Source organism: Dendropsophus ebraccatus, unplaced genomic scaffold (genome assembly GCF_027789765.1).
Source record: "Dendropsophus ebraccatus isolate aDenEbr1 unplaced genomic scaffold, aDenEbr1.pat pat_scaffold_713_ctg1, whole genome shotgun sequence".
Lineage (NCBI taxonomy): Eukaryota > Metazoa > Chordata > Amphibia > Anura > Hylidae > Dendropsophus > Dendropsophus ebraccatus.
Window position 1 is genome coordinate 1357 of NW_027210312.1, and position 12159 is coordinate 13515.

Sequence of the window (12159 nt, forward strand, 5' to 3'; positions counted from 1 at the left end):
CCTGCATTAAAGTGATCCTAGGGATTTATCAAGTTATGCTTTTATTTGTTGGTGTTTTCTCCCCTTGGTCATTTTTTTTTTAGAATAAGTAAGCTCCTTTAAGGACCTGGCCTGTTTAGGATTTGGTGGCATTTACTAGAAAACTGGATTCTTTGGCATTGTTTTTCGTCATTTCTTTCTTTTGCAGGTTAATAACATGATCAGTCCAGGTTGGTATGGATGCAGTGATGCAAGTTATGAGGGTCTGTCATGACCACCATCTTTTCCCTGGTAGAGAGCATAGTGAGGTGACAGGGAACCCCTTCCCAGTGTGTAACCACTTACATGCCACAGTTGCTGTTGACCTTGGCATCTAGGAGGTTAAATGGCCAGGAATGGAGTTACCTCAAATCCTGGTACTTGTCTCCAGGTCCAGTCTCCTAAAGGCAGCTATACTTATCCTAGTCCAGTCTTCTGAAGGCAGCTATACTTACTTGTATCCAGGTCCAGTCTCCTGAAGGAAGCTATATAACAGTGATACTTACTTGTATCCAGGTCCAGTCTCCTGAAGGCAGCTATACTTGTATCTAGTCTCCTGAAAGAAGCTTTTTAGTCTTTAGTGCTGGTTGAAAAAAAGAGACTAATTGCCGAAAGTCCCAGTCATTGCGTGCTCACAGAGAAGGCTGTCATATGATTGATGGAGCCGTGATGGAGCTGTGAGCTCTGTACTGGCCGGCACAAGACTAAAAACCTGCCATCCAGAGACTGGACCTGGATACAAGTAAGTATAGCTTTGTTTTTAAGAAGTTGTTTGGTGATTTGGAAAAATCCACAACTGGCAGGGGGAAACATCACATTGCCTAACTCTTTCTGTGCCCGCAAAGCGCCGGGTTACTGACACCGGACACACCACCGAAAGTCATTTAACCCCCAAGTTCCAATGATGTCACGACTTTAGGGGAAATTCCCGACCTGGCCGATGGAGTGCCTGCTCAGCCAATCAATGACTGCAGCGGGTTCCCGCCCCAGTCCCTTACTGGCTTAGCGGTCAGTCCATCATCTGGGTCTTGATGTCGGCTGTGCAGGAGAGCTCGGAGTGGCAATCCAGCACTACAATTGCACAAGAGAGATGAGTAATGTTTGTTTATGTCCCCCCCCCCCCTATTTTCCACTCCTGGTTAGTGGTCGAGTCAGTCCATTATTGTCAAACTACAGTGGTTTCTGTTTTTAGATCATAATGACAACCAAAAACATCCAATGACCCTGATTGAAAGTTCCCTTCCTCCAGTTCTTAATACTGTGTATTGCCCACCTCTAACATCAATGACAACTTGAAGTCTTTTGTGGTAGTTGTGGATCAGGTTCAGATGGTAAAGCTGCCCTTCTTCTTGGCTAAAAGCCTCCAGTTCCTGTAAATTCCTGGGCTGTCTTGCTTGAACTGCGTGCTTGAGATCTCCCCAGAGTGGCTCAATGATACTGAGGTCAGGAGACTGAGATGGCCACTCCAGAACCTTCACTTTGTTCTGCTCTAGCCAATGACAGATCAACTTGGCCTTGTGTTTTGGATCGGTGTCATACTGAAACATCCCAAGTACGTCCCATGCGTAGCCTACGGGCTGATGAGTGCACATTTGCCTCCAATATTTTCTGATAACCAGCTGCATTTATCTTTCCTTCACGTTTGACCGAGTTTCCTGTGCCTTTGTATCTCACACATCCCCCAAACCATCAGCGATCCACCTCCGTGCTTTACAGAAGGAATGGTGCCCCTTTCATCATAGGCCTTGCTGACACCTCTCAAATGTAATGTTTATGGTTGTGGCCAAAAAGTCTCATCACTCCCGAGGCTTGTCTCTGTGCTGTTTGTTGTATTGTAGGCGAGATAATTTGTGGTACAGTGGTACCTTGGTTTAAGAGCTCACAGTTTTTCAAAATTGTGACTTTGTTTAACCCTTAGAGGACCGGGCCAATTTGCATTTTTGGACTTCTGTTTTTTTCCCTCCACTAATTGTACTTTGCAATGACAGGCTGAATTTTTTCATAATGTACACTGCATAACCAAGTAAAAATTCAATGTGTGGTGAAATTTAAAAAAAAAATTTTATTTATTTGGGGGGTTATTTGTTTTACACCATTCGGCCTGCGGTAAAACATGTTCCTCAAGTCGTTACGATTATGACAATATGTAACATGTATAACTTATATTGTATCTGATGGCCTGTACAAAATTCAAATCATTGTTAAATATGTCCTTAAAATCGCTCCATTCCCAGGCTTATACGCTTTTATCCTTTGGTCTATGGGGCTGTGTCAGGTGTCATTTTGCGCCATGATGTGTTCTTTCTATCGTTACCTTGATTGCGCATATGCGACTTTTTTGATCGCTTTTTATTACAATTTTTCTGGACTTGATGCGACCAAAAATGCTCAATTTTGTACTTTGGGATTTTTTTGATTTTTTTTTTTTTTTTTGAACACTGCTGACCGGCATCATCAATTCCTCGGATATATTTTTGTGCCCCTTTCCTGTTTTATACAGTTCAACTACCTTTTCCCGTAGATCCGCTGACAATTCTTTGCTTTCTCCATGACTCACAATCCAGAAGCGTTAGTGGTTGGGTTAAAAGATACGAGAGTCTGTCTGGATCCTAGAAACTCACTCAGTTTTGTTTTCTACACAGATTACAAGCAGCAGGTCACATGCATGTTATCAGGCCAAAATAACCAGGGTATGTGGTACTTTTGATCAAGGTCAATTGGATGTTTTTGGTAATTATGATTTCAAGGGATCCCGTCACCATGAAAATGTTACCTAACCTTATTAGCATCATGTTGTGGAGCAGAAGGAGCTGAGCAGATTGATATATATCAATCTATCAATGTAATTTGATTGAAATCTCTAATGTTTCCATGTTAAGGAGTCCAACTATACCATCACTGGTTGTGCGTCTGTCATCAGCTACCAGGAGAGGAGCTGTGCCGGTCCTGTAGCCATGTGTCAGAAGCAAAGGATTCTGGGAGCCCAAGGCCATACTGATCCTCTGTGTAGATGGGGGGACGGTCAGTGTTTGGGGTCCCCCAGGTTGAGCTGTCATCATTGTGGCTTGTTAGGTGACACTTGTGTTATATCGTCTTATAGATCAGGCTGATTAGAAATTAAAGCTGGAAGGAGGTATAAAGCCATGTTCACATACTGTATACCTTAAGCGTTTCCGCTGTCCTTTGAAATCAGTGTCCTACCCCTGACAAGGCGGCAACCACATGGATGTCTGCAGCCTGAGATGAACGGGATGGATGGGGAACTGTATGCAACAAATCTGCTGCATTTGTACTTGCCCTAAGGGCCTGTTCACACTGTTATATTCTGTATCTGCAATATGCTTATGTGTGAATGTATCTGTATAACCATAGATAATGTGTATTTATATACTGTATATGTGTATATAGATATGCGTCTATGTATATACATGTCATCCATATTTTTTAGCAACATTTACTCCAAACAACAAAAAATTAATAGTTCATCCATTAACGAAATACAGATCTGACACAGTAAGGGCCCAGAAACCCAACAAATTTTTTTGACTCTGTATTGGACGTGTAATGAGCCTACATTCTACTTACCCCGGCCCATTTCTTCCTATTAGATCAAAAACAGTGTCAGGAGAGATGGCTGTCCACCAAGTCATTGTCCATTTTTATTGTTTTGGGGGGGGGGGGGGGGGGGGGGTGTTGTTGCAGTGAGAAGAGATACTGTCCACCAGGTGAGTGCCCATGTGTATGGGGGAGATAAGGTAGGTTGCTGTCCACCAGGTGAGTGTCCGTGTGTGTGTGTGGGAGGGGGGGTCAGGAGGCATTTCTATCCCCCAGGTCAGTGTCCATGTGTATGGGGGGGGGGGGGGCAGAGAGATTGCTGTCCACCAGCTGAGTGTCCATGTGTATATGGGGGGGGGCAGAAGAGATTGCTGTCCACCAGGTGAGTGTCCATGTGTATATGGGGGGGGGGGCAGAGAGATGCTGTCCACCAGGTGAGTGTCCATGTGTATGTGGGGGGTCCATGGGGGGGGTTGAGAGTGTGTTCATGTTCGGGGGGGGGGCCCCTTGATCGCTGTCAACCAAAGTTTCTGTTAATAAAAGGGAAGTGGAGCATTTTTCTGATCGAAAGGAGTCAGGGTTGCAGCTCCCGTTTTCCCACAGGCTTTTTGAAAGTGAAAGAAGCGATATAATGGTTATTAAGGACGATTGCATCACTTTTTTATTTTTTTTCCCCCCCAGTTTTATTAGCTCTTCCCTATAGAGTGTAATGCACCATGGATGCTATAGAATAACATGTATATTTTTAATGTTTCATTTGCATTGCTTTATCTGTTGGCTTAGAGGAGCAGCCGCTCTGTCTTCCCTGCCAGGTCTCTTTACCTCCCCAGGTATATATACCCATGTATTGGCAGCTATATACCCCTGCTCTGTAGTCGGTGTCCACTTGGCAGACAATGAGATCTGCGTTGGATCAGAGTAGAGGAGCCCATGTGCGCTGTATCAGAGGTGGCGGAGCTGAGATTGTAGTTCAGGGGTTGCCATGGTAAGATTACAGTTTTCTTATTACTATTGCAGTGCACATTAGGCGTGGAGGAGAATGCATGTGAGTGGCCCAGATCCTTCCATCTCCTCCCGGCTGCATGGGATGTATAGATGCAGATGGAGGCCTCGCCAACACTACGCACTTTATGCATTTTCATGGGACAAGCTGGGAGAATCCTGAGCCGTGTGTTTCCTCTCTGTGGAGGCTTCCGGCCTGATTATGTGTCTTATCCATCCTGACGGCTTTGCTTCTGTATGTAATAGCCGCATATAGAAAGAAAGTCCGATAATCCGACACTTAGGAAGATGATTTTAGAATATGATATGATACAGAGCAGTGCAATATATCATCATATCATGTGGTGTTGTATGGTTTCTGGCAGTCACTCCGGGTATTTTCGGCTGTTGTAAGTGAATTTTAAAGGGGATTTCCTATAGTGACAGCTCATCACCTATCTATTCTGGGACTACTGGAAATAGCTGAACGCCATACTTTGGTATCTTCTTCAGTCTTATAGAGCAGTGGTCAGGTATGAATCCATCGTTCAGGCAGGGGGCACTCGGGACACCTATTATTGTAATCATTGGGTGTCCCAGCAGACTGACCCCTAACCCGAATAGATAACTATTCCCTTACCCAGGGATGAGGAACCTGCAGCCCTCCAGTTGTTGAAGAACTACAATTCCCATCATGCCTGGTCAGCTGAAGCCAAGCTTTGGCCGTCCAGACATGATGGAAATTGTAGTTTTGCAACAGCTGCAGGGCCAAGGGTTCCCCCATCCCTGTCCTAACCTATTGCATCTTCAAAGGATTTACCCACTGCTAACTGTATGAAGGTGTCCATATAGAGGAGGGGGCACTGCTGTAATTCTGCTGCAATCACTGGGAAGGGGCAGGAATAGCTGTGACTGCTGGTGGAAGGGGAATGCTATTGAGGAGGGGGATAGCACTATTATTGTGGAGGAAAGGAAGGACCTCGCTTTGATGGAGGTGGAGGAACCCTCCTACTACTACTAGAGCAAATTGGATTGTTACTACCAGGGAGTATAAAAGGGAAGACCTGCCTAGGCGTTCTGGAGACGAGGCATAGACCTCTTTTACACCATTCCAGAAAATGTAGGATTGCAGCACCGATCCACCCCCACCCCCGGTGTTTAGCTGTTACCGATGTGATTGTATTGGTCAACTATTACCGTTCTTGAGCATTAGGGATTTTATTAAAATGTATGTTTTTGTATTTTTGCATTATACAGGTTTACATTTTTTGCAGGATAATTTTCAGTTTAAAGTGCCAGAGGATTGTAATTTACTTCTGTTTAGAAAAAAAAATTCTATGGGGATTTGCTGCTGCTCTGGACAGTTCCTGACATGGACAGAGGTGGCAGTACAGAGCACTGTGTCAGACTGAAAAGAATACACCACTTCCTGCAGGACATACAGCGGCTTATAAGTATTGGAAGACTGGACATTTTTTAATAGAAGTAAATTCGAACCTCTGGCACCAGTTGATTTGAAAGAAATTTTTTTTTTTGTGTGTGTGAACTGTGTGTGTCAATATTGCCGTTACTTGTTGTGCTGCCACCTGGTGCTTTTTTTTTTTTTTTTTATACTTATGGCGTCCACCCAATGTGTCCTGTGCTGATGGTCGCACATGCTCAGTAGCTCAGTCTCATTTATGGAGCGATTTATCATTTACTTCTATTAAAAAACCTCAAGCCTTCCCATACTTATCAGCTCCTGTATGCCCTGCAGGAAATGTTTTATTTTCAGTCTGACACAGTGCTCTCTGCTGACATCTCTGGCCGAGACAGGAACTCTGTCTTGGTTTTCTATGAATCCCCATCAAAAACCTCCCCTGCTCTGGACAGTTCCTGTCTCAGCCAGAGATGGCAGCAGAGAGCACTGTGTCAGACTGAAAATAAAACATTTCCTACAGGACATGCAGTAGCTGATAAGTATGGGAAGACTTGAGATTTTTTAATAGTAGTAAATTACAAATCTGTATAACTTTCTGACACCAGTTGATTTGAAAGAAAAAAATTTTCACTGGACAACCCCTTTAATAGACCCAACTTAGTCAGCTAGTTACTATGTGCAGTCTATTGAACTCATCGGCTCCTCGGACATTATACATCCAGCGTACTGATGTGACCCCAGCCGTGATATGTGAAATCCAGACCCCACCTTACTAAGCGGCTTCTCGCTGTGATGGAAATCTGCCCTCTGTTCCCTGACTTCATGGCCAGCCTTGTGTTTATACACAGCAGCCAATGAGAGAGAAGCAGGAAAGGGGCGTGTCTCAGACTACCTTCCTCTCCCTGTAGGCACTGCAGCTAAACTATAGTCACCGATAACAGCCCTGCAAGAATGGAGCGGAGATAAAAAGCAGTTTTTGTTTTTTTTTAAATCAACTTTGTGACAAAATTATATAGATTTGTATTTTACTTCTATTTAAAAATCTCCAGTCTTCCACTGCTTATCAGCTGCTGTATGTCCTGCAGGAAGTGGTGTATTCTCCCCAGTCTGACACAGTGCTCTCTGGTGCCACCTCTGTCCATGTCAGGAACTGTCCAGAGCAGTAGCACATCTCCATAGAAAACCTTTACTCCTTTGGACAGAATTTGAAAGAATTTTTTTTTTTTTTTTGCCGGAGTACCCCTTTAAGCTCTAGTTTAAACTTTAGTTATATATATGTCCCAGAATTTGGTGCCGCCGAACAGTGAGAGCGTTTAGTACGGTCTGCAGTGACATCACACCTGTGATAATTGTGATGTATTCATGCCAGTCCTTGTATAATCCCGCCTGTCTCTTATTGTTGGAGTCTTGTTTGCCATACTGGTTGTACGACCCGTCATGGCGGCACATATTATCTGCTCCCGTTGTGAGTGGCAGCCGTCACATGTTAGTATAGCAGCCGTCCGGCCTGCACATTGTGATTGCAGACTCCACAGTCTCTATGTACAGTGACCGCACCATGCCGCTCCTCGTCTTTTGTGCCGTCACGAGCTCTTATTTATGTGACCTATTTTTTTCCCCCAGCATAATTTCTATAGCAATAAGCGGGATATTTATAGCCGCCTGGTGAATGAAACGGACAGAGTTTTAACCGTTTCCGGCTTTGTGTACGGGGGATAATTTTACACAATGAAGTGAGGCGCACGTGTCAGCCAGGAGCACGGTATCACTTCACATCATTGCCTATTTATACCGTACTCCTTGACTGTCCTCATACATTATGCCGCTACTCTCACCCATCCTCCGCAGACGACTTCTATGTCTTGTTAATGCAGGAAGTTTCTATTAAAGGGTTTCTCCAGGGAGTTCTTTTTTCCTTCTAAAGTGACTATGTACCCACAATCTGCTGATACCGTCAGATAGCTGCTTTTAGATCTGTCCTGCGATCCGTTCGGCAGGTGATGCAGTTATTGTCCTAAAAAACAACTTTTAAACTTGCAGCCCTGTGTCAAATTGTCATGGCCTAGGATTGCACCACCCCTCCGTCCCTCCTCATCATTAGGAATGCTCCAGGGTGGATTTTTCCTATTCCTCACCTGGCATGTGCAGTGTTCAAACAGGTGATGAATAGGAGAAATTGTTCTTGGGGCGTTCCTAATAATGAGGGTGGGGAGGAGGGATGGAGAGGCGATGCAAGCCTAGGGCACAGACACTCTAGACCATGCCAATATGATACAGGGCTGCAAATTTAAAAGTTGTTTTTAGGGACAATAACTGCATCACCTGCCGAACGGACCCCAGGACAGATCTTTGATTAAAAGAAGCTACCCGAAGGTACATGCGGCTTGGTTGGTCAGATTGTGGGTACAGAGTCGCTTTAAATTAACAGGTTTTAAAACGTTCTATAGATTTGTAAATTATTCTACTTATCAGCTGCTGTATGTCCTGCAGGAAGTGGTGTATTCTCTCCAGTGTGACACAGTGCTCTCTGCTGTCACCTCTGTCCATGTCAGGAACTGTCCTGGGCAGCAGCAAAACCCCATAGAAAACCTCTCCTGCTCTAAACAGTTCCTGACATGGACAGAGGTGGCAGCAAAGAGCTCTGTGTCTGGAAAGCATACACCACTTCCTGCAGGACATACAGCAGCTGATAAGTACTGGAAGACTGGATATTTTTAAATAAGTCATTTACAAATCTGTATAACCAGTTTATTTGAAAGAAAAAAAATTGTCAGAGTACCCCTTTAAGAAAATGATTGGCTTTTCTATCACCGCCCATTGTTACAGTATGGTTTCTACATTGTATTGTAGCAGTGTTCAGTTCCTATACATTTATGTCCTTACAGCAAAAAAACATCAGACATATGTTAGTAATTTTATAGTTTTCAGGTTGTAACGTCAGGAGACAGATCAATAGAGTAGAGCCATAGAGGTCTGCAGTTGGGAGGCTGAGTTTCTTAAAGTTTTGGGACTTTCAGGAAAACTTTAAATAGTGGGAAAATCCCTTCAAGTTTTGCCCAGAATAGTAAAAATTTGGAAATGATGCGTCAGGGGACTAAATATAAGAAGCATCTTCTGTTTCTGTACAAATTATCCAGATAATTTTTTTAAGGGTATAAACCCACACACCGTATATGCAGCAGATATGCAACAAATACGCAGCAGATTTGTTGGTACAGATTTGATGCTGTGTTCAGTTATTTAGATCTAATCTGCTGCGATTTTGCTGCGTATCGCAGAAGTAAATACGCTGCATATACGGTGTGTGGGTTTATACCCTAAAGGGGGGTTTATTTCAAATCAACTGTGTCCAAAAGTTATACAGATTTTTACTTCTATTCAAAAAATCTTAAGTCTTCCAATACCTATCATCTGCTGTCTGCCCTGCAGTAAGTGGTGTACTCTTTCCAGTCTGACACAGGGTTGTCTGCTGCCACCTCTGTCCATGTCAGGAACTGCTGACCCTGGTACACAGATCTCTTCCTATTCCCAATACTGTGAGATGTGTTTTCACACTGATTTCTTCTATTGACCTTTAGTCGTTCAGCTATCGCAAAACTACAATTCACACACTAGCTCGGATAGTAGACAGGGGGGAGAGAAACCTTAGAGGACAGATTACACAGGCTGGAAAGGAGAATCCTATAGACCATGGGTGTCCAACTCATAACCCTCCAGCTGTTGCAAAACTACAATTCCCATCATGGCTGGACAGCCAAAGCTTTAGCTGGGAATTATAGTTTTATAATGTCTGGAGGCCCTGAGTTTGACACCTGTGCTGTAGACTGTGTACAAGTATAGAGAGAAAATAGAGCTTACGCTGTAGAAACAAATGTAAGCAAACTGTACAATCCAGTTCCCTGTAAAATTTTCCAGTCGTCGGTCTTAATCCTTTGCTTCTCTCTTTGCAGGGCTACAGCACTGAATTTGTGGCATCATGAAGTCCCCCGGGAAATATTGCAATATTTTGGCTACTGGTTGGAAAATAAAGAAAAAGCCAATACGATGCAACCTATAAGTGGATAACCTACAAGACGTTTCCATCTGGCGGCGTGCCCTGCCGGACAAAGATGAAATGTTCTTTTATACGTGTGTATTTGTTATCATATAAGCTACAGCGCATGGATGGACTGTACCATTTCCTAGCAGGGGGACAGTATTGCCTTCTGAGAGGTTTCCGCTCCCGGAGCAGTGTGGGATATCTGACAGGAATGGCTTCTGGAAGCAATGCCCGATTTTTCTTCTAACTTGCCCTGAACATTACTTAACCAAATGCACTTTGTGCGGTGTACCCAGCTGTGTAGGATCGGTCCTCTCGGAGTCATGAGTACATATGGCATATTGCAGTCCTCTTTCTGTTGATACCTTGGCTGAATCACAATAAGAAAATGAATGGTGGAAAGGTATGTGATGGAGGAGACAATGACGGCGCCCCACTGTCGGTGCAGGTTCCAGTGGGTTGGCAACGACGAGTGGACCAAAGCGGCGTTCTCTATATTAGGTGAGTGCTGAGTTCATGTTCCACCTCCTTATTCCTTGTTCTATAATGTCGTCTGTTTGGAATGTTGCTATAAAACAGGGATGAGGAACCCTTGTCTCCCGGCTGTTGCAAAACTACAATTCCCATCATGCCTGGACAGGCATGATGGGAATTGTAGTTTTACAACAGCCAGAGGGGCGAAGGTCCTCCATCCCCGTTATAACTCTTAGGAAAATTGTATATGGTAAGCATGTACTATACCAAGGGACCATCTTCATGGGCTGACTTCTCACTACAGAGCCTGTTTAGGGTTGTTCACTTATGCGGCCAGAATAGTTTGTGCAGCCCCTTAAAGGGGTTGTCTAGGATTGGCACAACACCTTCTTCCTTCCAGAAACAGCGCCACTCTTATCCTCAGGTTGTGTGTGCTATTGGAGCTCGCTTCCATCATCAAACTTAATACAGAGTTGTAATACCGCACACAACCTGAAGACTGCTGTGGCACCGTTTTTGGGAAAAAGCAACTGCATTGTTTTAATAATCCTGGATAACCCCTTTAAATTCGTCACCGTCGGCAACACATGGTTGACACATTCACGTGGATACTCGCATGCATTAATAGGCAGCTACCTGTGTTGGATTAGATTGTAAGAGCTGGCACATAAAGCTGCTCTCTGCCCCTTGTAGATTGTCCTCTTTGTGTTACATTATATGTAACATTTTTATACTTTTTTCTCTTTCTCAGCCCAAGTGGATCCCATCTGTCATGTTTGGACCAGGTCAAAACTTATCTTCTCACGGATGGAACTTGCAAGTGCGGCCTGGAATGTCCTCTTATCCTACCGAAGGTATCGCTGCCTCTATAGCTAACAGGTTTTTAGAAACAGTTGATGTGATAGCGGCATAAACTCACCGGAATCTGCCTTGGAAAATCCACCCCAAATTACAGATATTTAGAAGCTCCTGCGGATTTCATTGCAGATTATGTAAATTGAGTATTGCAAGTTTTGCTGCGGATTACAGTTTTCCTACAAAAATGCTAATTGATTTGTTCTTTCCCTTTTTAAAGAGACTCTTTCAGCAGGTTTATGGTGTCCTATTTTAGGGTAGGATAAACCAGTGCAGAGAAGCAGAACAGAATGATGTATCACTTACATTGTTCTGTGCAGCTGATCCAGAGATATCCTCCTGAATAACATGGCCAATAAGTAGTCCTCTCCATTATGTGCATGAGCCCAGTAGTCCTCGATATTCATGAGAAGCAGAAACTCCGCCCACCAACTGCTGATTGGCAGTTATCTATCCATGCTGTGTATAGGCAGCAACTGTCAATCAGCAGCTGGAGGGCGGCGAGTGTGGCAAGAATCCTATTCTCCTGCATATTAGGAGAACGGCTAAACAGAATGATGGAAGTAATACATAGCATTTATATCTGTTCAGCATTTATATCACTAGTTTATGCTGTCCTCATTTAAATATGCAAAGAAGTGGTCGGTGGAGCCTCAGTTGCGAGTCTCAAAACACTGGAATAGCCAGATATCCCTCTCTCCAGAGAAGGAAGCCTGTCGCTGAGGGGTGCCTCCCAGTGGGGAGGACACCAAACCCCCCTGAAACGTAGCCCATCAGGTCCTCACTCTGTTGCGAGCATTGGGACCTAAAAAGGGAA

At 44.0% G+C, this 12159-nt stretch overlaps 1 protein-coding gene across 2 annotated transcripts in view; it reads left to right on the forward strand.

The window, feature by feature from the left end:
* The first annotated feature begins 9929 nt into the window (after nucleotides 1–9929).
* The window catches only part of LOC138779366 (methyl-CpG-binding domain protein 5-like), a 34407-nt gene continuing 32177 nt past the window's right edge, over nucleotides 9930–12159 (forward strand). For both annotated transcript variants that reach the window (XM_069956581.1, XM_069956582.1), the window contains exons 1-2: nucleotides 9930–10514; nucleotides 11239–11341. In XM_069956581.1, the coding sequence (XP_069812682.1) occupies nucleotides 10402–10514; nucleotides 11239–11341 (216 nt within the window). In that variant the 5' untranslated portion in view covers nucleotides 9930–10401. The remainder of the gene's footprint in view (nucleotides 10515–11238; nucleotides 11342–12159) is intronic.